The sequence below is a fragment of the Neolamprologus multifasciatus genome, chromosome 2 (genome assembly GCF_963576455.1).
Source record: "Neolamprologus multifasciatus chromosome 2, fNeoMul1.2, whole genome shotgun sequence".
In the NCBI taxonomy this organism is placed as follows: Eukaryota; Metazoa; Chordata; class Actinopteri; order Cichliformes; family Cichlidae; genus Neolamprologus; species Neolamprologus multifasciatus.
Genome location: NC_140440.1, coordinates 32,512,228 through 32,538,544, shown reverse-complemented (window position 1 = coordinate 32,538,544; position 26,317 = coordinate 32,512,228). Strand labels below are relative to the sequence as shown.

General features: G+C 41.4%; 3 protein-coding genes and 1 long non-coding RNA gene across 6 annotated transcripts in view; 1 reads left to right on the top strand and 3 right to left on the bottom strand.

The window, feature by feature from the left end:
• Positions 1 to 6,054, bottom strand: part of sox3 (SRY-box transcription factor 3) — a 50,599-nt gene extending 44,545 nt beyond the window's left edge. Inside the window, exons 1-2 of one of the 2 annotated variants that reach the window (XR_014875700.1) lie at positions 5,816 to 6,054; positions 4,227 to 4,403 (exon numbers count right to left, since the gene is read on the bottom strand). The gene's annotated coding sequence lies outside the window, so the exon portion shown is untranslated. The remainder of the gene's footprint in view (positions 1 to 4,226; positions 4,404 to 5,815) is intronic. The other variant, XM_085170277.1, reaches the window with a different exon arrangement.
• Positions 1 to 21,803, top strand: part of LOC146524889 (uncharacterized) — a 275,208-nt gene extending 253,405 nt beyond the window's left edge. The window contains exon 2 of the long non-coding RNA XR_014875704.1: positions 20,137 to 21,803. This is a non-coding gene — a long non-coding RNA (uncharacterized LOC146524889). The remainder of the gene's footprint in view (positions 1 to 20,136) is intronic.
• Positions 7,629 to 15,619, bottom strand: LOC146524890 (P2Y purinoceptor 4). The gene is made up of 2 exons (XM_085170263.1): positions 15,339 to 15,619; positions 7,629 to 13,896 (listed from the first exon to the last, which is right to left on the bottom strand). The coding sequence occupies exon 2, from the start codon at positions 13,843 to 13,845 to the stop codon at positions 12,754 to 12,756; it is 1,092 nt and encodes a 363-aa protein (XP_085026389.1). The 5' UTR covers positions 13,846 to 13,896; positions 15,339 to 15,619; the 3' UTR covers positions 7,629 to 12,753.
• The window catches only part of inppl1b (inositol polyphosphate phosphatase-like 1b), a 34,110-nt gene continuing 27,412 nt past the window's right edge, over positions 19,620 to 26,317 (bottom strand). The window contains exons 26-28 of one of the 2 annotated variants that reach the window (XM_085170103.1): positions 23,698 to 24,484; positions 23,492 to 23,622; positions 19,620 to 21,800 (exon numbers count right to left, since the gene is read on the bottom strand). In XM_085170103.1, coding sequence (XP_085026229.1) covers positions 21,707 to 21,800; positions 23,492 to 23,622; positions 23,698 to 24,484 — 1,012 coding nt within the window. In that variant the 3' untranslated portion in view covers positions 19,620 to 21,706. The remainder of the gene's footprint in view (positions 21,801 to 23,491; positions 23,623 to 23,697; positions 24,485 to 26,317) is intronic. The other variant, XM_085170110.1, reaches the window with a different exon arrangement.

The following is a 26,317-nucleotide window of genomic DNA, read 5'->3' as shown; positions in this document are numbered from 1 at the left end:
CTGCACTTGCTCCCATCCGATCAGGCCCTGGAATTTCAGAGGAAGCGCTGTAAGTTTTGTATTGTGCCGTTCTTCCTCATTCCAAAAAAGGAGGTGGTGTGTGAACAAGGAAACAAGACCTGCCGTGGCCTTTGACATAGGCAGGCTTGGAGTTGTAGAAGTATAATTACATTACATCAAGGAGAAATCGCAGCTCTTAAGAAAGCAGGGCTCACGTAATCTCACAGGTGTGTCTGACAGAGACGCAGTGAGGGAAAGAGAGAGCGAGAGAGACGAGAACCTGTGGCGTCTACTGGAAATCCACATCAGCGCCACCCATCACACACTATTAGCTGCCATCAAAGCTCTAATTTTACTCTAACATTACACCCCGCTCCCTGTGCCCCCCTCCCTCCCCTGCTGGTCTGGATGGTGCAGCCTGGTGGGAAAACGACATTCAATCCACTATCCGCCCCATTCAGGCCAAATTGGCAAATGACTGCTCTCCGCCTCTCAGATTGCGGGAAGTGAAAGGTACCACAGCTACCAGCCTGGGCCTCCAAAAGCTTCTTGAGGGGTGGGGAAGGAGCAAGGGTGAAAGCGGGGGGAGAATGAGAACCGGCGAGGCCGAGGAGTGGACTGAGGTGGGTTAACAGCTTTCCTTGTCCTCCTCGGCGGTGACAGTGCCGGACAGAGAGCACAGAGGGGGGGAAAATAGAGCGAGTGAAGAATGCCTACTCAGCAGATCAAAGGAACATCCCTGAGGCCAATGGAAAAGTTGATCTCAATCCCCTAATCACCCACTTTACCACCCCGGGCCGAGCCCTGCGGGCAGATGAGAAAACCGTACACTGAGTTTGGGCGACAGAGGCAGGCTGCACAGACAGAACTTACAAGGCCAGCTTCTCCCAGTCTTTTCTATATGCATTCAAGCAAAAATTCAAAAGAAATAAACCATAAGGACAACAAGCTGTGGCATCAAGTCTGATGAGCGGTGAAAAAAATAAAAAAGTAAAACAAAAACACAAATCTAGCATGTTTCGTATATGACGGCACAACTCGCAGGAAAAAAACCCAACGAAACCAAGGCCTTTCATCACTATTTTACCACGACACGCAGGGAAAAGACACAGAACATATTATGTTAGACACTAACTGGCTGCACCGCTGAATGGTCCTCTTACCGCTAATTAAGTGCTAATGGCAGTTCCCCCTGCAGAGAATACTAATTAATGCTCCATTCTTCTGCGGGCTCAACGCGTACTCCACCACGGCCTAATGAGGGGAGGCAGGTACGTCTTCTCCCAGGCTGGGTTAATAAGCACAACACAGTGGGGTCTAAATAGAGAGGGCCATACTGGGGGGCTGCTTCCTGTTCCCTAATCTTAACAGACCCCCCTCAGAACACTCACAATGAGCCACAGAGGTAATGAAAGGATCGGTCCCGTAAACTCAGAAAATAGGCCACAGCTTATATACAACCTCGAAAGTTTAGGTGCGTCTAATTGTGTAAATGAACATGGAGAAAATTCTATATTAGGTATAAGACAAAGCTTATGTAAAATCCTCCGCAGAGGCATTTGGTAATTTTTCTTTATGTCTTTAAATTTTACAACGCAGAGCATTTAATTTTGCACACTGTACGACTATGTATTGTATACACAATTTGTTTAAGCTTCTTAACAATAAGTACCATGTCAAAATATTTCCGGGCGTCCTGCAGAATTATTACCAAGAAATTGCTGATGTCTCATAGAAAACAACTTCTATTTCATATAGTTTCCAGCACTGCTGAGAAATAAATAAATACATTACCTGTTTGGATGCAGAAAGCCCGGGAATCAGATTCAAAGTGCTGAAGAATGAATGGATGTGCGAGTATGTGGGTGCGTGCGGGAGCGTAAACATAGATTGAGGATGGTATTGGAATTACCTGAGTGAGATAATGGGGGTGCATTAGATTAACTTTCAGTCCTTAAATGCAACACATTTAGGCAATCTTGTCCCCCCAAAACATGTCAGTGTCTGAAAGGCCTCCCTCTCGCTATCAGGAGCCTCTGGTCCCCCACACTGATGCAGCTGGCAAGGCGCTACCGTCGACTGTCAAAACGCAGCGCCAGATCTAGTTATAAAATAATTGAATTTTCATATCAGAGGGGACCAGAGTCCCAGCAGACAATAGGACTGCTGAGTCCTCTCTGATATTGGCTCAGGCCCTTTGCCATGCGCATGAAATCAGTATGTTAATGTTCCAGGGTTTTCTTTTTTTAAGGGCACTTGTGCTCTCGCAATGTACTACCGATGCGGTTTCAAAAAATTGCAACTATTGATAAGTAGGCAGCCAGCAACCCCCTCGACCCCTCCTCCCACCCAGCATGCCACCCCCGCCGCCTCCCCTCCAACCCACCGAGGCTCTAGACGTTCTCGCACCCCCATCCTCCCCCATTATTAAAATTGTAATTTATTTTTCTAAATCAGAATGACAGCTTGCTTTCTTTTCTCTGCAGCAGGCAGTGAATCACCAAGCTTTAATTACTTTCATAACTTCGCTGACCCTGTGAGCGTGCCGCTCTGCCAGAGAAAATGGGACCTCCAACAAAGGCCCTCCACAGCCTCAGCCGCCTTCGGTTCATTCAAAATGCGAAAATTTATCAAACTACGGATTTTATAAGATTTTGTTAACATTTCACCTCCTATCTTTTTCACACTCTCGCCCCCCTCCCTACAAAACACCCCCGCCTGGAACAGTTCTGCACTCCCAATCTCCTGGCCCAGCTCCAGAAGAAACTCTGGAGAACTAAACAACCTAATTCCAACTCTCCATCCACACCTCTCTCTGTCTCCCTGTGCTTTTGTTGACTCAACAAGGTCTCCTCGGGTCAAGACAGACAGGGGTCATGCTATTATCAGTAACCCCCTCGTATCCGGGCCGTGGCCTCGGCAGCGCGGAGACAGTCAGAGCAAGGTCCTGGGGCCACAAAGCACAGATCAACAGGGACGAACGGTAAATTTGATCACTTCACAAATCTTTGGCCTGCAGACATCAAGGTCAGGCTTTAGTCAGCAGAGCTGCCAGACTCTATCTCCAAGCTATCAAAGGATTTTCCATCCACAGGTTACTGCCACAGGAGAGTCGTTTTTCTCTGTTTAAAAGCATGAAATGCGCTCAGAAACGATCACACGGATCATGGCCGTGACACCGATGAGTGAGAGAGCCACGTGTGGCTTTAAAGTTGAACAGGAAAAAAGGGTTAAGATACAACCCTCTCCTGCTTTGTTGCTCCAAAGTTCAGGCATCCTGCTTGTTCACCAGCGGATCCCTATTTGCTTCGCATTATTCCTGCTGGCTGATTTATTAAAGTAGCTAATATGTTGTAATCCCTGCTATCGCTCTCACCTTCTCACTGGCACACCTCTGTTTTGGGCTGTGCCACTGTGTGAACCAGGGGTGTGCAGGCAGGGTTGGTCTTTTGCTGACTGCCTGATAATTGAATGAGCGATTATCCCTCCCATTAATAGACAATGATACAGAAAGCACTGCCATATGTACAGAATATTAATGAGTGGCTGCAGCGGCCTAGATAAGAGAAGCGCCATGCAGTTGCTGTAATAGGGGTTAAAACAATTTGCCCCCCGCTACCCTATTCCTCCCCGCACACACAAGAACATACGCACACGCCAGCTCCCCGTGTTTTCCTCTCCGCTAATCCTCCACCCTCTCACCAACTAAGCAGGTTGCTTCTGAAAATCTACCCCCCATGGCCTGGACGGATGCTCGGTGCTGACCTCACTGCTACTAAGCCCAGTTGGTTATTGTGTAAGAAATGGAGCAGGGTCTCCTGACAACAGAATGACATGCAAATGATGGGAAACAGAGGGTGTTTTGTGTTTACGTTATGAGCCCTTCAGAATTTTGCCTCCAAAAAGAAAACAATGTTTTATTTTATGCAGCTTTTGCAATTTTTCTTGTAGGATCTCGAGATTTTACAGCTTCTTCCTTCTCTTTACTTTCCACAACTAAAGTGTTTTCTCCTCGTGTTCAAGCTCAAGTGAAGATGCAAGAGGAGTCGAAGCCCACACAGTCACAAAGGCCCATCCTGAAAGTTGCACAGAGTCACGCAGGTGAAACAGCCGGGGCGCTCTTCTGTACGAATCTCCATGCCAATCAATATCTAACATCTATTAGCATTGGAAAGCAATATTTCCCCTTTTACCTTGCAATAATTGTGCTTAATGCTGTGAAGTACCTTATCGTAGGTCTGGCGGCAAAAGAAAGGCCGGTTACCATGGCGACCATGAAAGCCATTGGTTTCCTTTTCAGCAGAATAATGAACTTCTCTCCTCTGTGTGTCACTCTTCCACTCCACTCGCAGCCTCTCCGATTAAATTGAAGTCCACGCGTCCTTGAAATCCCTCGTCTCTGCCTTATAATTTGCCAAACAAGAGGGGAAAAAAAAAAAAAACAGAAAAAAATGTTCAAACCTCAACAAATGCATCACTTTAGGCAGAGGTGTAGGTATATCTCACTCAATCAATACACAATGTACTTTTTTTTAATCTCGCTAAAGCGAATACATCCTCTTAATTAAAAGATTTTCTATACTTGTGTTGTATTTCTTTTAAACTGGAATGATTTCTGACTCTATTTTTTCCACTTTTACTTTGTTAGGCGGTTAGATACCGGATTGCAAAGCTGTGAGATAACCATTAGATTTCCACCAAGGAAAACTATCAGTCCTCTCAGATCCTAAACAACTCTTAAAGTGAGGTTTTAACCTTTAGAAAGAGGTATCAGGTCCATTAAAAGCAGTTGCGCTACTTTTATTTTTGTGGCTAATTTAAATGTTAGAATGAATCAGCCATGCAATGCAAAACCCCAGATCCCTTTGTGTTGATCAGCTTGATGCTGCAGTAGCTTTGAGGTGATGGAAAGCTCCGAGTATTTTATGGTTAATACTATAGGACAAACTTATTAATAATGACTGCTAAAAGCTTCATCTAACTAGGTGCTAGGCTGCAGGATATTTTTCTACATACAAGAATTAAAAAAAAAAAAAAAAAAAAGCTCTGCGTTTCTCTTCTCTTAATGTCTTGAATCCGATCAGTGAATGCACTCGCTATCCACAATGTCCTTGAGCACAGACATCTTCACTGCCAGGGAACATCGAGTGTTTTATTCACTGGAGGTGTCTGCATGATGGTCGATCAAGGGGAAGAAAGGCCTGAAACTCATTCAAGCAAACTTGGAGAACAGAGACGAGCACACAGATCGAAAGAAAGCCATCAAATAATGACATCAATTAAACAGCAGGAATGGAGAATATGCCAAATTTATTCAGATCACCCACTTTAAGTTGGAGACTGTTTTATCTAAGTGACTAAACGCACAGATATTTTGCATATTTTTAATATGAAAACGAAGACGTGGAGTTTTTAATGTTCAAAGTCTCATTTAGTCTGATTTTTTAAGCAATTTGAAAACACAGATGTTAGTAAAATACTCAGTTTTACTTTGTCGTTATTTGTAAATTAATTCTTTGTACGCTTTGATCTTGGTGCTTTGCTAAAACGGATGTGGCAGTTTCTTAAGTTTCTAATCAACTATCAGCGGTCTGTAATTATTGGTAAATGTTAGCTTCATTAAAGCGTCACTTCTGTTTTCGTTTGCTTATCTGCTTTTTCAATGACAGACCTGCTCAATTATCGCTCCATGTGTGTTTTCCAGCGAAATAATTTCCAAAAAGGGCGGAAACACTCGCGATTCTGGCTTGCAGGCGTGGGGTGGGGCCTTGATAACGTATGACGTCTGAACATTTCTCCAAAACAGTAAACTTACCTTTAATTTATATTCGTCGTTTGTTTTTGTTTTTTAAACTTCGAGAGGCCGAACCAAAGCACCTGACAAGTGAGTTAGTCCGAGTTGCCGCTGTTAGCAACATTTAATAAGCCTGATATTATTTTAAAACGAGAGCTGCGAGGACAGCTTTTCCAAGGAAGGGTTCGTTTCTTCAGATTTTAAAGCGACGTCTAATCGGAGCATGCGCACATGATCAATTGCGCTACCTGGGGTTCTCTGGTAGGTCAAGGTGGCAACATATCCTGTTAGCGGGAGCGTAGAAATGAATCAATCAATATCAGTTTTGAGCTTATTCAATTAAACATCCCTCATTTAAGAAAAAATGCACATAAAGCAGTAATTAAAAACAAACAAACACATACGTCTGATAGATAGATAGATAGATAGATAGATAGATAGATAGATAGATAGATAGATAGATAGATAGATACTGATTTTTTTTAATTACTTAAAATAAAAAATTATTAATTTATTAAAAATATTAATTTTCAAAAATCTTTTTGTGTAGACTAATATTACAATATCCCGGATTTTGTATGTTCTTAGTAGATTTACTTTTGATTCAGAAACCTTAGTCTGCACTGGCAACTCTTTCAGAAGTGGAAAACTGCACACAGAGCCCACCCGGATGCTCATGAAGTTCATGACTTGCTTAACTGCAACATATTTACTGCACGTATTCATGTAAAAACGAATGTGTTGTTGTTGTTGTTTTTTTGTTGTTTTTTACCTCTGGAGTGGATGGCAGGGTGCTCATGCTACCTTTCGGGTTGGTCCTTGAGGGTCGGGTTTAATTTTACGCAGATGTGTGAAATGCTTAACAATCACACATGGTGTTTCTCAGAAATGGTACCGTTTGGATGTCCTGTCCATCCTCCCGCGTTTCTTCTGGCTTCCTTCTCTTTTTATCTTAAAGACAGCGTCGTCATTATCGTGGCACAAAAATATTTCTTTCTACACTTAAACGTCATTTTAGAATTTTTAGAATTTTCTAATTTTCTTTTTTCTTTTTTCTTTTTTAAATCGAGTGTATTCACTGCAAACACAACACTATATCCTGAACTTTTAAGTGCTGCCTCCTGACTAAATCAGACCACGAGGAGGCGCCAGTAAGCTTACTTCAAGCGACCAAATGAACGAAATCTGCCGTTCAGTGCAAGGCAAACTATTGAAATGTGCACAAAGTTGACACGTCGTCCTACAAAAGCGTTTGAACCTTTAGGAAGATGAGAATTAAATGTTTATTACTGGTGCTGGATCAGTATGATAAAGAAGATGAAGATCTTTGTGATGTAGAATGTTACAGGTTATAGTAATTAAAAGGTACCTGTGGGTCAGTTATAACTTTTGGTGTGGATAAATATGGAAATCCCCTGAATACTCTTTGTTATAACCTCCAAAAAACATGATATTAAATGTTTCATCACTGGTCACTGTGAACATCCATGGTCACCACCTCATGCATAATGGACCTTCCGAGCTATATAGTTTATGTCTTCCATATTTCCAACTATATCCATAATCACATACTGTGTATGCTACCATTGTATATAGTGTATTATCTTACTTTTTTTTCATTGATTGTACTTATTTGTATTTTTGTATTTCCTTCTGATATCTGTACCTGAGCTGAGGTGATGCAAAAATTTCCCCGTTGTGGGATCAATAAAGTCTTATCTTATCTTATCTTATCTTTCACACCCAGCTAATATGACAGGGTATCTTTCTCACCAAGACAGTTTGTAGTCACACAAGTAGGTTTTTTTGTTTGTTTGTTTTGTGTGTGTGTGGGGGGGGGGGTGCAACTTTAGGGAAATTCAGTATAAAGACTTCCCAAATAGGCTGATAAGGGTTTACTCTTAAACACAGGAATCTGATATAGGCATCTGGTGTGCACAAAACTCCTTCACCAGCTATATGTTTCTGTTTATCCCTCATATCTGGACACGTGATGGTAGATTACAGTGAAAAACAGGTTTGGTTAACATTTGAGTCACATATTCTGCTTTCACTTCCCAAACGCTGCCTGCGTTGACACCTTGTTTGGGTCTCGTAAGGTGTTACTTTCAATTTTGCTAAACACGAGGTGATGTGGATTAGATGTAAAATCTTTCCCTGACCAGTTGTCCACCACATAATCAGGCTGCGACAACTGATATGTCGCTGTAGTTTTCTCTGGTCCCCTCCCCAATCAGACCAGGAGTGACATGTTTAGCCGCATGTTCTCCTTAAATTGCTGGCTGTCTGAGTGGTGTCCCAGAAACGATGTGGGCTTCATAGATAATTGGCAAACCTTCTGGAGGAAACCTGGTCTTGTTAGGAGAGATGGCATCCATCCCACTTTGGATGGAGCAGCTCTCATTTCTAGAAATATCGACAAATTTATTAAACCCCTCAAAACATGACTATCCAGAGTTGGGACCAGGAAGCAGAGTTGCAGTCTTACACGCCTCTCTGCAGCTTCTCTCCTCCTGCTACCCCCCCAAAAACCCATCTCCATAGAGACTGTGTCTGCTTCCAAAAAGACAAAAAACAAACAACTTAAACAATCACAAAGAAAGAACAATACAGTATCCACATCTGAACCAAAGAGTAAAACAGTGAAATGTGGATTATTAAATATTAGGTCTCTCTCCTCCAAGTCTCTGTTAGTACATGACTTAATAATTGATCAACAAATTGATTTACTCTGCCTTACAGAAACCTGGTTGCAGCAGGATGATTATGTTAGTTTAAATGAATCAACACCCCCGAGTCATTCTAACTACCAGAAATCTCGAAGCACAGGTCGAGGGGGCGGTGTGGCAGCAATTTTTCACACCAGTCTATTAATTAATGAAAGACCAAGACAGACTTTTAATTCATTTGAAAGCCTGATGCTTAGCATTGTCCACCCCAGCTGTGAAACTCAGAAACCAGTCTTACTTGTTATCATCTATCGTCCACCTGGGCCTTACACAGAGTTTCTGTCTGATTTCTCAGACTTTATATCTAATTTAGTTCTGAGCTCAGATAAAATAATTATTGTGGGTGATTTTAACATCCATGTAGATGCTAAAAATGACAGCCTCAACATGGCATTTAATCTGTTGTTAGACTCAATTGGTTTCTCTCAAAATGTAAAAGAACCCACCCACCACTTTAATCACACTCTAGATCTTGTTTTAACATTTGGCATAGAAACTGAACATTTAACAGTGTTTCCTGAAAACCCTCTCCTGTCTGATCATTTCTTGATAACATTTACATTTACAATAATTGATTACGCAGCAGTGGAGAGTGGACTTTATCAAAGTAGATGTCTTTCTGAAAGCGCTGTAACTAAGTTTAAGAATATAATCCAGCCACTGTTATCATCGTCAATGCCCTGTACCAACACAGAGCAGAGCAGCTATCTGAACGCTACCCCAACAGAGGTCGATTATCTTGTTAATAATTTCACCTCCTCACTACGTACGACTCTGGATACTGTAGCTCCAGTGAAAACTAAGGTCTCTAATCAGAAGTACCTGACCCCGTGGTATAATTCTCAAACACGTACCCTAAAGCAGATGACTCGTAATCTGGAGAGGAAATGGCGTGTCACAAATTTAGAGGATCATCATTTAGCCTGGAGAAATAGTTTGTTGCTTTATAAGAAAGCCCTCCGCGAAGCCAGAACAGCTTACTACTCATCACTGATTGAAGAAAATAAGAACAACCCCAGGTTTCTCTTCAGCACTGTAGCCAGGCTGACAAAAAGTCAGAGCTCTGTTGAGCCAACCATCCCTTTAACGTTAACTAGTGATGACTTCATGAACTTCTTCACAAATAAAATTTTTATCATTAGAGAAAAAATTACCAATAATCATCCCACAGATGTAATATTATCTACAGCTACTTTTAGTTCCATTGATGTTAAGTTAGACTCTTTTTTTCCAATCGATCTTTCTGAGTTAACTTCAATAATTACTTCCTCCAAACCATCAACGTGTCTTTTAGACCCCATTCCTACAAAACTGCTCAAAGAAGTCCTGCCATTGATTAATTCTTCGATCTTATATATGATCAACCTATCTCTAATAATCGGCTATGTACCACAGGCCTTCAAGGTGGCTGCAGTTAAACCTTTACTCAAAAAGCCATCTCTAGACCCAGCAGTCTTAGCTAATTATAGGCCAATCTCCAACCTTCCTTTCATATCAAAAATCCTTGAAAGAGTAGTTGTCAAACAGCTAACAGATCATCTGCAGAGGAATGGTTTATTTGAAGAGTTTCAGTCAGGTTTCAGAGTTCATCACAGCACAGAAACAGCTTTATTGAAGGTTACAAATGATCTTCTTATGGCCTCTGACAGTGGACTCATCTCTGTGCTTGTCCTTCTTGACCTTAGTGCAGCATTCGATACTGTTGACCATAATATTCTATTAGAGCGATTAGAACATGCTGTAGGTATTACAGGTACTGCGCTGCAGTGGTTTGTATCATATCTATCTAATAGACTCCAATTTGTGCATGTAAATGGAGAGTCTTCTTCACACACTGAGGTTAATTATGGAGTTCCACAGGGTTCGGTGCTAGGACCAATTCTGTTTACATTATACATGCTTCCCCTAGGCAGCATCATTAGAAGACATAGCATACATTTTCACTGCTATGCAGATGACACCCAGCTCTATCTGTCCATGAAGCCAGATAACACACACCAATTAGTTAAACTGCAGGAATGTCTTAAAGACATAAAGACTTGGATGGCCACTAACTTTCTGCTTCTTAACTCAGATAAAACTGAGGTCATTGTACTCGGCGCTGAAAAACTTAGAAATATGGTGTCTAACCAGATTCTTACTCTGGATGGCATTACCTTGGCCTCCAGTAACACTGTGAGGAACCTTGGAGTCATTTTTGACCAGGATATGTCCTTCAACGCACATATTAAACAAATATGTAAGACTGCGTTCTTCCATTTGCGCAACATCTCTAAAATTAGAAATATCCTGTCTCAGAGTGACGCTGAAAAACTAGTTCATGCATTTATTACTTCCAGGCTGGACTACTGCAATTCATTATTATCAGGATGTCCAAAAAACTCACTGAAAAGCCTTCAGTTAATCCAAAATGCTGCAGCAAGAGTACTGACAGGGACTAGAAGGAGAGAGCATATTTCTCCTGTTTTGGCTTCCCTTCATTGGCTTCCTGTTAAATCCAGAATTGAATTCAAAATCCTGCTCCTCACATACAAGGTCTTAAATAATCAGGCCCCATCTTATCTTAATGACCTTGTAGTACCATATCACCCTATTAGAGCACTTCGCTCCCGCTCTGCAGGCCTACTTGTTGTTCCTAGAGTATTTAAAAGTAGAATGGGAGGGAGAGCCTTCAGTTTTCAGGCCCCTCTTCTGTGGAACCAGCTTCCAGTTTGGATTCAGGAGACAGACACTATCTCTACTTTTAAGATTAGGCTTAAAACCTTCCTTTTTGCTAAAGCATATAGTTAGGGCTGGACCAGGTGACCCTGAATCCTCCCTTAGTTATGCTGCAATAGATGTAGGCTGCCGGGGGATTCCCATGATGCATTGAGTTTTTCCTTTCCAGTCACCTTTCTCACTCACTATGTATTAACAGACCTCTCTGTATTGAATCGTATCTGTTATTAATCTCTGTCTCTCTTCCACAGCATGTCTTTATCCTGTCTTCCTTCTCTCACCCCAACCGGTCGCAGCAGATGGCCGCCCCTCCCTGAGCCTGGTTCTGCTGGAGGTTTCTTCCTGTTAAAAGGGAGTTTTTCCTTCCCACTGTCGCCAAAGTGCTTGCTCATAGGGGGTCATATGATTGTTGGGCTTTTCTCTGTATCTATGAAGCGCCTTGAGGCGACATTTGTTGTGATTTGGCGCTATATAAATAAAATTGAATTGAATTGAATTGAATTGAATATGACACTTCTGTCTTTTGTGGTAACATGTCATTGTGTAGCCACAAGACTTAGAAGTAGTCCTCATATTTTAGATTGTGAGAGCATCATCTGGGATGGTGCACTCTAAACACTTCTCCACTTGCGTACCTTCATACATTTGCAATTTTTAAAAAAAAACAAGGGTGGAGGGCTCTGTGTGATTAAGTAAAACTTTCCTATGCTGATTTCAGCTCTTGCAAACCTATCAGAGTTAAAGCAGCCAACTTATCCTTGAATTCCATTTGTCAATCCCGAAGGTAAAAGGGGAAATAGGAAAATCCCTTCTCCCGCTGCAGAGGTGTGGGTGGTTTTGAATGCAGAAACAGTCTGGAGTCGTCTCTCCGCTTTCCTCCACGGTAAAGAAAAAGACAGCTGTGAAAGTTGAAGGACGAAAGCAGCTGGGATCTGGGGCTGCGCTACTGGCAGCTGCAGTTTCTGGGTAACACACAAATACTGTTGATAAAACAGGAAGGATTACATCACAACCGTCTTATGTTTTAAGACAACAGTCAGACATTGCTGTTACATTTTCATCAGCGAGTGTTCAATCAAACCTTATTATCGACACCAAAGATGACAGACTGACTCGATCGTCTCATCGTTTTACTTTAAGGCACCTGTATTAAAGGCTTTAACTCGAGTGTCTCCCTTTCTTCTGCCTAGGCACAATTATCTCATAAATAACCGCATACAGGAGTGTAACCACTGTTTATTTACATGTTTAGCAATGAATAATAACGCCTCTGGGTTAGATACAGACTCATTAAAAAAATACATGATTTTTATATAACAAATAGCATTCTGAAGAAAATGAGAGGAACCCCAAACATTTCTTTGTTTTGTTCTGCAGAAATCTTGAAAGACACAAAGCTTATCCAGCTGAGTTAGAGTCACAGTACACGGGTTCTTTGTCTCTTCAAGCCTCAGATCGGAAATGACAGTTCAGCCAGGTGCAGAAATATTTACCGGTAGCTCGCAATTGGCACTACGCCTCAGCATCCTCACTGGCTTTAAGAGCTGAGTTTTTATAAGCCAGGCCGATACTGTCGTTATTATTCCGCCGTGCCGGTGCCTGCTCAGATATTTGGCTGCTCACTGTCTGTCTTTTTCTCATCAGAACATTCATCATTTTGGAGCGGTAGTGATCCCCAGCCAGGAAATACAATATGGGATCAATGCAACTGTTGATGCTGGCCAGCGGCCTGGTGATCTTGTAAGTAAAGTTTACTATGTTGAGGAATTTACAGTTAAGATCCAGCACACGGGCCGTATAGTAGAGGGTCCGTGTGATGTGAAATGGGACGAAGCTGACAGCAAACACCACAAGCACCACGACGATGAGCTTGATGGATTTCTGACGTGAAGCAGCGCTCTGCTGGCTTGAAGATATTCCCTGTCTGGGCTGGCACAGGGCCCGAGCCATCAGGCAGTAACACACCATAATGACGACGAACGGGACGCCAAACAGCAGCACCATCACAACAGAGCTGTAGTCCACATACTCCTCGAAGGCCTCCTGGCTTGTTGTGTCATGGCACAGGGTGTCGTTGCCCCTCCTGGAGGTGGTGACAAACATGATATTGGGCACCAAGCACACGGTCACCACACTCCACACTATGCCACAGACCAGGTGTGCATGGCGACGCTTCACCAGGCTCATCATCTTGATAGGGTGGCAGATGCCGAGATAGCGATGCACGCTGATGCAGGTGAGGAAGAGAATGCTGCAGTAAAGGTTGGCATAGAAGAGGAAGCGTGCAAGTTTGCAGGCAACCACACCGAATGGCCAGTGACTCCGGTTGGCATAGTAGTATATGAGGGTGGGCAGGGAGAGGACGTAGAGGAAGTCTGACAGGGCGAGGTGGAACATGAACACTGTACTGGCGTTCCAGGGACGCATCTTCATAAACACCCATAAAGCTGCAGCATTGAGCACAAAGCCGAACACAAACACCAGACTGTAGGACACGGGCAGCAGAATGTATTTGAAGTCTTCATCAAACCGACAGCTCGAGTTGAAGATCGGGATCGGCACAGACCGGTTGTGTCCTCCTGAGCTGCTGGTGACCCTCTCCATAACTATGAATGACCTGTGCGATCAGCTGTTAGAGCTATCAGATGACAAAACCTGCGAGGAAAAAAAGAAACACTGAGATATGATGATTTTTAAATCATGTAAAAGTAAAGTTCACCTTTTTTTTGGTTGGTAGCTGCATATTTATCCCTCAAGGGACCAAGCTGTTTTAGCAACTGAAATGACACAGTGAGGTAATTTATGGCACCGTTGTTTTAAACAGGAAGACTTTTTTATTGGCTCTGTATGGGTTTATCTTATATATACAGTTTCTTTTATCTATGATGGATTCCAAAAATTTCTATGGTAACAAATTATGTTTTTTTAAACGTTTAACTCAAATCATCAAAGCTTCTGATGTAGTAAATCTTGTTTAGGTACAAGATTCACTGCAAAACATCACTGAGAAGTGATTAGAAGTAGAAAACCACAATAAAATCAAAATCAACAAAGTTCAATGTTAAAGAGTACATATATTTCTGGGATCACAACTAACGTTTCCAAACGTTTCCGTATCTTTAGCTAACTTTTCATCATACCTGGAAGTAGATTGACAAAATCATGGTAGGAAACACTTCTTTAAGATGAAAAATATCACAGCAGCACATATAAATATATCACCGTCTTCAGTTTAAATGTAAAGAATTTGCCCTCTATAACATTTTGTTTTTAGAATAAGCGACTGGTGGGGCTGGTGCTTAGGTGGTACAGCAGTTTGTCCACTAATTGTAGGGTTGGCGGTTCAATCTCCAGTCTAATTTTGTCTTTCTGAGGCAAGAAACAGAACCCCAACTCTGTTCTGTTGCCAGGCCAGCACCTTGCATGGCAGCTCCACTTGCACAAACTTGTGCAGGTGGGTGACGTGTTGCATTGTAGAACCACCAAAGATGCATTTTAAGTGCAAAGCATCTTCCATATAAGATAGAAAATAATCTGAGATTAATCAGCAATGAAAATAAGAGTTGTGGTAGTACAGTTAGTCTGTGGAGGAGTCACATTTTTTTTTCTACTGGAATTATGTCAGAAGCATTTCATTTAACTTAAAAGTCATGGTCTAAAAATACTGGGGGGGGGGGGGGGGGGTTAAATGGTCACTATGCACAGCAATATCCCTTCAGAAAGTCAAATTCAACTAGTTAACTACTTAAAGGGTAGTGTTTGGAAACAATAAACATTATATTATAAAACTATATTTTTATTATTGGTTTATGTATCACCTTAAGGTTAAAGGTAACTATAATAACTGTGTACTGTAGTTAAAAGTAGAGCGTATTTCACTGGGAAATCTATCGGGAAAGAAGTGCAAAGTTAGACGTAAGGAGGGTTTAATAAACTGTATCTATATACTGTATGGGTTTCTTTCCATTGCTGTTGGTTGATCATTTAAATCTCCTTAACCTGAATAAGAATCTTAGATGTGATTTTACCAAAGTTCCGCATATCCGGCTCCGCACCTTTCTCTAGAAGCACGACATGGTAACTTGACTGCTACTCACCGCCCAACAGGATCCTCACAGCCGTGTTGTTGTTGCGGATCGCGATCCCGTCGTTGCACTGCGGTGCTACGGAGAGTTAGTTCGCTTAATTGTAAGTTTCACTCTCAGCCGTGATCCAGATGTATGAAAAAAACTCCGCTTCTCTCATTCCGTCACGCCGTCCACTGCCTCTGTGATCCAACCCACGCGCTTAAGCGGTCATTAATGCGCAGCGACGAATACACTTCTCGACATTTTAACTCCCAACACAGTTCGCGCGGAATGATAGATAGCAGAGTGTGGTGGAAGTGGGAAGTGCTGAGTGGGCAAGCTGCCACTCGAGATTCCTGTTTTTGCAGCTATCGAATTAAAGAAACACGTGGAACTGCTACTAGAGTTTAATTCGGGAACAAACATGCCCATGCATGCATGGATACAGTGATCAAAAGATAGTTTCCCGTCGCTCCGACTTACGAAGAAATGTAGTGCTGTGCAAAAGTTTTGAACCAACCCTTTATTTATTTATTTATGAGGCGGAGTTTTAGTCTTGTGCAAAATTTGTCCAGTCTTTTCACGTTTTTCTTTGGACATTGGCTGCTTTTTCACTCATTTTCAGTCCTTGTACTTGACGGTTTTCAGAAGAATGTTTTGTTTTGTTTGTTAAGCTCCTCAGGAAATGTGTTTTGTGTCTAAACATAATACAGCTTAACAAGGAACCAGTTTGTAATCTTATCTTTATCTGCTTCGTTACTAGCAGTCAACAGTCAACTGTTCTATTTGTTCCCCGTTGTTTTATTCGAGTCTACCAAAAAGATAACCCAGTTTGATGCATAGTATTTTTGCACTATTTTGCAAGACCTGAGAGATTTGTCTGGCCCTTTAGTCACTGAAGTTTAATCAGAAATGGTCTCAAATGAATGACGTCTGTCAAGAAGCCGCTCTTAAGGAAGGGAAACAGAGAGAAAAGCTGAAACATGCCAAACTACACAAGAACTGGAGTGAAATTCAGTGACAACAGATCTAAATGATGAATGACGAAAATTAACATTTTTGGTTCAAATTATTGTCAGTTCAAATTAAAGATCAGGAGAGAAGCATGACAGTGAGTGTCTACAGTCATTTGTAAAACACTGTGGGTCCTCTTTCGTGGTTTGGGGCTGCATTTTGGCCAGGGGTGTTGGAAATCATGTCAAAAAATATGGAAATATGAACACAGAAAAGTATAATCAGAGTTTGATCCACCTTTCAATGTCATCTGGAAAGTTTCTGATTGGCAATAGCTTCGTTTGTCAGTATGAAAATTATCCCAAATATTCTGCCATTGCTGTAAAAGCTGGATATATACATACACAACGGAGAACTATAAGTAATCAACTTCCCTCAACAGAACCTGAACTTTGACATTATTGAAGCAGTGTGGGATCATCTTGACAGAGAACAGAACAAAAGGCAGCCAACATGCAAAGGAGACCTTTGAAAGTCCACCAAGAAGCCTGGAGAACTATTCCTGAAGCCTACTTAAAGAAAAAGAAAGAAAGAAAAGAAAGTTTGCCTAAAAGCATTCAGGCTGTGTTAAAGAATAAAGGTGGTCAACTTTCAAGCTTGTTTGAATTGTTCCACAACTCCACGTGTTTCCACGAGTATGTGCACATGTGGGTACTATAGCTCAGGCAGTAGTGCAGGTTGTTTACTAATCAGAAGGTTGGTGGTTTGATCCCTGACTGCTCCAGTCTGCATGCCCAATAATCTTGGGCAGGATACTAAACTTAAGTTGCTCTGTGATGTGTCCATCAGAGTATGAATGTGTTGGATGGTAAGCTACAGAGGCCCTCATAGGACACGGGAGGAAAAAAGATGTACTTTTGCGAGATCCTGAGAAAGACTTTTCTTCCCTGCGCAGGTACTGCTGCTAGTTGTTAATGAATTCAACCAGGTCAGAGTAGGCCTTGGGATTACTTTGTCTCCTTACGCTAGGAACTCTCTTCAGATGTCTTTGACTTTTATTAAAAAAAACTGTATCTGCTGCCAAGCAAGGATGTCATGTTTTCTTAGTTTAGGCCAAGCAAAAAATAAAAATCCATGAATCTCTCCCACAGGTGTGTCTTCCATCGGTCTCAGTACGGACCAGGAAGCGAGCAGACTTAAATTAAAAACTTTTCTCGCAGAAGCAACATGGGATCTCGCAAAAGTACCAGGCTAATGCTTATATACCTTCCACAACACAGGATAGCCTTGCCCTTTAACACTGTCGTTCTTTACATTTTATTTTTTTGTGCATTTTACTTCTAATTTTGAAAACAGACTCTTGTAGGAGTTAACTTTGTAATGGAGTATTTCTCCACTGTCATACTGCCACTTGTTCTTTAGTAAAGCAGCTCGGTAATTCTTCCGCTGCTGGCATTGTATGTCTTTGAGATGAGACTCATTCCCATGTCAAAACTTTATAGCAGTCAATACTGAAATGTTATAGGAGATAATAGTTGAACGGCCCATCTGTCAGAGGAGTCACAACTTTATAGCGGTGTATCTTCCTTGAGTTGTTAGGGATTAAGTTATTCCTCTCCACTGCATTCTGGGCCAAACAAGATTGTTAGGGAGTGTAATGATAGCTGGATCATAAAGAAATAAAAGCAGGTAAGTTGTCCAATAATGCTGTTGGAGACAGGCAATAAAGTAAGATGAAATGAGGCAAAGTTCCTAAACCAAAGTTTGGATGATCCACACACTGAATATCACATGATAAGATACTGTATTGCAATAACAGAGATAATAGCAAAGATTTTTTATGATCTGTTCCCAGATAGTCCAGACAGAGCATGCTCCTTGACTCGGGTGATATGCAGAGAGACGATCTCCTTACATAGTACAGTTGTCTGATTTTAAAGAAGAGTCAGTTATACTTCGACAAAAGAGCATCAAACAGAATTTTTTCTTAAGCCAGTTAAAGATCTTTTAGGGGAAATGAGAGTTAATTTACATGAAAGCAGAACCCTCTCAAAAGGAAACTGTTGTTCTTCACCCAAAGGTTAATATGTCAAAGACACAGTAACCATGTTTGATTGTGCGTGTGTGCGCCGGTCAGCTTCCTGGTGAATGTGTCTCCATGCGGGAAGGTCATCTTGTTGGTAGCAGTGCAGAGTTTCTGTGTACCGAAGAGTTTGGGTGATTTAAATGTCTGGAATGTGAGTGGGTCACTAACAGAGCCAGCTCCTTATCGGTCAGTTAAGTGTCGATGGACACATGAGGTGTTAACACATCAGACTGCAAGCAAATTCTTGAAAAACACAGTCATTTTCTTACTAAAACCAGATGAGAAAAGTGATCATATTCTCATACGTGTACTGCAAAAAAAAAAAATTCAGCATAAAGACCAGACAGGACAAAGCAACTAGACTTCCTGTATTCAAAGATAACAAAACCCAGAAGATTTAAAGATCAGTAACGAAGCTTTGTTTGTTTATTCCGTGTAGTACTAAAGCGAAGAACTCTCTGACATTATAACACTAGTGGTTTATGTTTGGTTATTTCTTGGCTGAAGTCTTGTTAACGCTTCATGAGGCTGGCAGACAACAAACACGCACACACCTTTGTGCTAAACTACGTTACGTCTCATTTTTACTGCATAGTCATGGGAGTAGTTTAGATGTGCTGCTGTCTGCTAAGTGGCAGTTTTTCGTATGTCAGCTTAAATCCATATACAGCCAAGCATGTGCCTTTAAAAAAAACTTGATTTACTTCTAAAGCCAGCTGTTTCATACTTTGAACTTACCAGCACTCCTCTGGTGATGACATCAGTACAATTAGTAGGTCACCGACTTAGTGGTCACTGACACATGCCTGCTGTTAGTACACGTGTTTGGCCGTACTGGAATAAGTAACTACCTCAAATGAATGCAACTGTTAAAAGCTGAAAAACATTCACACGCCGGGGATTATTTGTTGCTTCTGAGTCAGCTTCACAGTTGTCTCACCTCTTTCTGCTGTAATGTATCATTTTACCTCATAATGTGTCATTATAGGTGAGCTGGCAAAAGCAACTCTCATATGCTTTGGGCTGATGTGAAGTGCTGTGCTAAAGTCTTGGGCCAGCCCTCATTTCTTGATCCTTTGCTGGGAAAATTGAAAATAGCTGCAGCTTTTTACCATAGTGAAACATGTGCAACCTTTCATGGCAATACAATGTGTAAGACAACTGAGTTTGTAGAATTCTAACGAGCTTGAAAGTCGATATTTGGTATGACCACCTTTATTCTTCAACACAGCTTGAACTCTTAGATAAGATTTCTTGTTATTTCTCTTAAGTAGTCTTCAGGAATAGTTCTCCAGGCTTCTTGAAGGATATTCAAAATTGGACGTTGTTCCGTTCTCTGTCAAGATAACAGATCTGGTCATATGTGCTGTTCCTGTCTCCTGACCCCTATACTGACAATGATTTGAAAGAAAAATTTGGCATATGCCAGCCTTTTCTCGCTGTTTCCCTTTCGTAGGAATGGCTTCCTGACAGACATCCTTCCACTGAGACCATTTCTGTTTAGGTTTTGGCAAACATTAGACAGATCCACAAGAAGGTTGAGATGCATATCTTAGGTCCTCTGTCAGGCCTTTTCTTGTTTTTTTTTCTGTTTCCTAAGGATGTGACTTTCAGATATGGTCCATCTGCTGTATATAGTCTTTTAGGCCTCCACTCGGTCAGTTTTCTCAAGTACACACTGAACACTATGTTGTGAAATGCAAAGTTTTCAGCTAACAGCTTTTTGTGAATCACCTTGGTAATGAAACTGTGTTATCAGATAACACAGTTATGATCGTGGCTCAAGAGTTGGGCGTTCGCCTTGTAATCGGAAGGTTGCCGGTTCGAGCCCCGGCTTGGACAGTCTCGGTCGTTGTGTCCTTGGGCAAGACACTTCACCCGTTGCCTACTGGTGGTGGTCAGAGGGCCCGGTGGCGCCAGTGTCCGGCAGCCTCGCCTCTGTGGCTGTGGCTACAATGTAGCTTGCCATCACCAGTGTGTGTGAATGGGTGGATGACTGGATATGTAAAGCGCTATATAAATACAGACCATTTACCATTTATCTGAAATCAGAACAAACTAGAAAAATTTGCATTTCCTGCGAAAATGCTGTGTGGATGCCTTAACGCTGAAGATGTCTGCTGAAAAAAGTTGAAAAGTTGCAAAAAGTTGTATGCCTTTGAGGCATCCACACAATTATGTGTTTTTGAGGCAGGCTGCTAGTAACAATTTAAAATAGTTTCTTTGCTAAAATATTCTGTTTAGGCGCAACACTGGTTACTTCCTTGAGTTAAGTGCCTTTGCTTGAATATTTCACAGGTGAGTGTTAAGTAGCTTAACAAACAAAAAACCAAAAGAAAAAAAAGGCATTTGTACAATTTGTACAATGTCCCTCAGGATATAAGACAGAATCATCTGTTTGACTTTATCAAAGTCCATTATCATGGCATCACTAAAGAATAAATCTTCCACTGCACACATTAATATAAGGTCATTGTAAAGGAATTTTTGTTGTATATCTGATTTTACATATTCTATACTTGTAGTAGATGATTTTGACTGCAATAACCCCTGTGCACTTCAGTACTAGACCATTAAGCAGGCTATATCAGACAGCATCCAAGTAAGATAATACACCATGATCTGTGCAATGGACGGCAATGGAAGCAACTGTCTGACGGCATGAAATGACATGCAATTGCTTGGTGATAGTCAAGAGTTGCTTTATCCACTTTATAAAAACTGCATGAACCATGCACAGTGGGCATATTACAGATTAAGTGGCAGGATAATAACAGTATAGGACAGTAAACAAAATGACATACGGCAGGCCTTTTTGTATCAGCTTTCCATATGAACTTCCAGTAGATACAGATAGATTTTATGCTTCGTGGGTTTAATAGAGATGCTTTTAAAAGCTCAGGCCCAGGCTCATTAATAGCAGTGTAATGGAAACAGACAGCAGAAGGGATGAAAGTGGAAAATAAAACAATAACCTTTTATGAACACTGGAAATTGAAAGACTATAATATTATAGTCATTTAGAATTCACTGACAATAAAATCAATGAGACCTTAATACCACAAAGCAATATTTGTATACGCGTCAGTAATGAGAAATGCCTACCAAGGACTTCCATGGATAACATCACGCTCTGGCAACATGGATAGATTGTGCAACGCATGCTTCCTGTGTTCTCTTCGCTGTGCTGACACACACAATCTATTGTTACAGTACTGATGTGATAAATGAAAAGTTGACAGGGCTGTAGTAATGTCCAGCTGGCAGCCTTGTCTTACGTTTACTTCTAACAGTTCTTCCAGTTGTAACTGAGTGAATTATGATATTTTGTACCATTCACGTTGCCCGTTTCTCTATTTCAGTTCCAGGTCCTGGGCAGATTCTCGAGAATCCTGCGTCGGTGTGAAGCATTCATTACTCCTGCAGCGCACAGATCCTCCTCAGTGATGCCACTGTAGAGTTAAAGATACATTTAATATTCCAGCATCGGACACACATCGTCACACTTGCTCACAGTTTTTCCTTCTTTTTAACCAGTAATGAAAAGATCTGCTTCTAATGTGGATCGGATGATCTGATATCGTCGTGTTGGTGTTGTTCCCAGATCATCATGGAAATGTTGTTCCAGGTTCAACATTGCAAGTGACCAATCACATTATTGTGACGTTATTCTTTTGCGCACCAACCCATTCGTGCATTTATGAAATTCCAATGTTGCAAGGACAATATCAATTCTGCTTAGCGTTTATTAAAGGGTTAGGGTTAGGGTCCGTTGATCGGCGGACAAAGGCGGTTTCTCGCAGCTTAAGTACAGTTTTTTGTTTTACGCCGGTTTTTCCCGAAGTCGCAAAAGTATGACATCACAACATTCTGATTGGTCACTTGCAATGTTGATCCTGGAACAACCTTTAGTATGATGATCTGGGAACAACACCAACACGAGGATATCAGATCGTGCAATGTGCATCCACTGTTAGTTTGCACTCTATCTGAAGTTACCGCAAAGCTGTTGAGTCACAGATAATATCAAAAAAGTCTCATACAAAAGTTTTATTTAGTTACAAAATCCCGTTCTGGGATAAGATTCCTACAGTGCAACTGAAAGAAGAAACAACTGTGACACAAACAAGAAATCACATGTTCATAAAAATTAAGTAAGAATGTCATAATGTTTGTATTACGCATTTCGCATGTGCAGATTTCACAGAAACCAAGTTTCATTGTGAAGAAAAAAGACAAGCAAGATCGAAAGTAGTGGGGGAAAAAACATGATTCAGTGGTACCAGTGTTGAGATGTGACATATGAGTTTACATTAAAGTGGCCTCTATGTTTCCAAGAAGCAACTACGATGTCTCAGAAAAGATGCCCATCCCCTTAGTTCCTCTTCACTGCTCATTGTTGCCTCCCAGAAAAGTGTGTTGAAATGACCTTTCACTCACATGAGCTTTTTTCTACTTCTTCCTATGTTTATAATTGTTTATCAAAGCGTGTTTGGAAAAATTGAAAGTGTTTTGTTTTGAATTTACACATTTCCCCCTAAATGCACCACATACAGGCAATCTGTTCTGGAAACTGGACAGCTATGAGGATAAACTAACAGTATGTTTGTGTGTTGTTGTCCTTTTTCAAACTGTCTGTGACGAACGAGCAGATTGGGAATTTGTGTGTGGCGTTCTCAAATGTTTAGATCTGCGTGATTGTAGTCATTGGCCACAGGAATTAAGAGATTAAGAGACAAAAAAATAAATAGATAAAAGCAAAAACAGAGAATAAAGTTACACTTATCCAGCTTTTGTGAGCATCTCAACTTCCTGATTACATTTTATAAAGTTGTAGCTTTCTGGCTTGCCCTTACATTTTTCCTCGCCACTTTAAAAGCCTGTTTGATGGTTAAAATCAAGCTTTGTGTTTACAATTAGAATTAGGTTATGATTATAATAAGGGTCGCCACTTATTTGTGATAGTTAAAATGAAGAAAAGAAGCTTGAAAATTCATTGATGTCTATAAATATCCTCACAGATAATTAGAAAAACATGTCTGCATGTTGGAGTGGAGAGTGGAGCAACATGGAGTCACTCCAGGACTGATACACTGGTGTTATACTCATAATGATCTTACATAAATATCAAAATTAATGTTACCTGAAATAATCCAGATCATCCCAACCATTGAGGCTAAGTCCCAGGGTGTATTTTTGAAGGCCCAGAGTACTAAGAAGTTCCTGCACAGTCTCCGGTGCGCCTTGCAGGGTTGACACCTGCAGTGAGATAAACTATATTGAATTATTTATTTGGTTAACAAAACTCAGAACTTATAGCTTTGTCTTTGAAAACAAGATTACGCCTACCTCTTTCTCCCAGCTGCATCCTCTATCTCCATGCATGGAAGGACCATTTCTATAATTTGTCCTCTGGTAGGGTATAGATGGGCCTCTCTGCTCTATGGGGAAAAAGTCGACTTCGCTGAGGGACTTGGCAATTTGCAAAGCAGTGAGTGAGTTGTCTCCTGTAGGTCCAGGGGGCTGATGATTCACTATCCAGGAAGCAGTGGCCTGACAGTGTGTGCGAGTGTAGGGGAGAGCTGATGGTGCCTTAGCTGCTTTGATAGGGTTGGTCCTTTCTGGAAGAAGCTGATGTTGATCCCTTCTCACCTTTTCCCTCATGATTGCTGAGTGATTCATATACAAGTTCTTTACACTGACTTCAGGCTGTAGGGAGTCCTGAACAATATTTTTACTTTGATATTTGCCTGTGGGTGGTGAAGTCTGTTCTTGGCAATGTGAAATGGCTTTACGTGACGGTGGAGGAATGGGAGATGGGGTTTTGGCTGGAAAGAGTTGATAAGAAGAATGGGATTGGGATGCATGAAGGTCACTGGTTGTCAAATACTGGGACAGCATGGCTGGAATTTCAATTTCTGTAAAGTCTGATCTGCGGCCAGGTCTGCTGTCAAAGCCATGCCTCCCTGAGACTTTTGGGAGCTGCAAAGCCTCGTTACCAGACCAGATCACCTGAGGATCCCTTCGATGGGGAAGCACATCTTCCACCTTATGTGGCACGGACACGCCTTCAAAGATGTAGTAAGCGGGATTGGTGTAGCTGCTTGGATTTAGTTTGGCGGGAGCAGCTGAGGACCTGCAATGAATTAAAAAAGCCCTGAATTAAGCAAACTCAACCACATACAAAAGTTACTGTCATCCTCAATTCTCACTCATTAGCCACACAACTTTCTAATAGTTCTTAGTTTTGTTTCAGTTTCATTTCAATTAGTTCCCAGAATGAGTTAGCTCCTTTCAGTTAAAATAAGCTTTGTTTTTATTATTATAACATTGATAAAAGGTTGGCTGGAGCAAGATTCAAGAAGTTCAGCTCAGGTTTTACTGTATACTTTGTGAAAGCAACTGAATCATATAAGGATGCCATGCAAACATCAAAGAAATGGTACTGGTTTAATAAACCAACGCGTCACTATCTTTTCATGCTTAATGTGTAAACAAATCTAACCAAACTGACAAAGAATAAAACATTTTATATTTTTAATTCATATTAATTACAGTAATTACCCACAATTGTTTTTAAAGTTTCGGCTTGGCTTACGCCTAGGGATGGGTACCGGTGGGTTCTGTCATAAACGGTAGTAACCAGACCGAAAAGCAGCGCACATTTCGGTGCTTTTTTTCCCTGAGCTGTGATACACTTTAGATTCTAGCCAATCATTTTACGTTTCCGAGGATAGTAGGCGGGTCCAGGTACATTCTTTTAGAGCAGAGCTACAGATTAAAAATGGCCAAGGCCAAGCGGTCAAAGTCTGGCTGTACTTCACAGAAAAATATGCAAACTCAGCAGCCTGCAACAAGTGCTTTAAGCTGATACTGTGACACTGAGCAAAGGAGGTAACACCTCGAATCCGATGAAACACCTGGCGACGCATAGCGTTTTTTTTAAAGCCGAGAAATGCGCCGTATTTGATAGCTTGCTGCGAGACCTCACACCGTGCACATCTACTGCGGGTGTGGTGCCTGTTATCGGACCCGGAGCCCTGCTAGTGTAGCAGAAATGATGAGGATGATGATGCAGCAGCAGCCGTTCTTCTCTGCGTGAGTAGCTTAATGTTGTTCGTGTGTAATTTACGTTGAGTAGGCTAACCACGTTATTACATTAATGCATGTAAGGTGAACTAGCAAACACCGTCGTAGTTACATGCGGCTGTCTTCTTGTTTGATGGCAGATACTCCCTTCACCCTGGACAAAAAGGCTAAAATGACCAAAGAAAAAGTGGAAAACAGTTAAACATGAGAGGTTTTTGGACAAAGTTTGTGTTTTTTTTCCATTGTTTAAGCACTGCTTCCAGCCAAGAATGATACCATATATGCCCCATAGCTGCAGAAAAGGCTAAAATTGTTATCTTTTTACAAAAAACAGCTGAACATGAGAGGTTTTTGGACCAATTTTGTGTTCTCCATTCTTTAAGCACCGGTTTGAGCACCGTTTAAGCACCGGCACCGTTTCAAAAGTACCGGTTTGGCACCGGTATCGGATAAAACCTAAACGATACCCATCCCTACTTACGCCAGTGTTCTAGTTTCCACATCTCCAACAATGTTGGCTCTGTGTTTAAGCCAGGATTATGCTCACTTACAGACATGTATGCAGACAGCTGCAGACACTACATTCACATAGTCATTAGTTTTATATTTTCCACCTGGAGTCTGCATTAAGGACTAGTGCATTTTTCACAGAATGTAGCATAGGCACAAGATATCATCATTGAGTCATATTCCGGTGAATCCTCACGTGTAAAGAGCTGCAGTAACTAAAACACCAGCATTTGTAGTGCCCGTAAAAGCTTACTTACACACACCTTACTCTACATACCACAAACTACACATAATTCATCCAAGCAGACTTCAAACTTGGAAGAAGCACGAGATTAACAATTTGGTCGTGATGGCATCTGTGTCTGAAAGC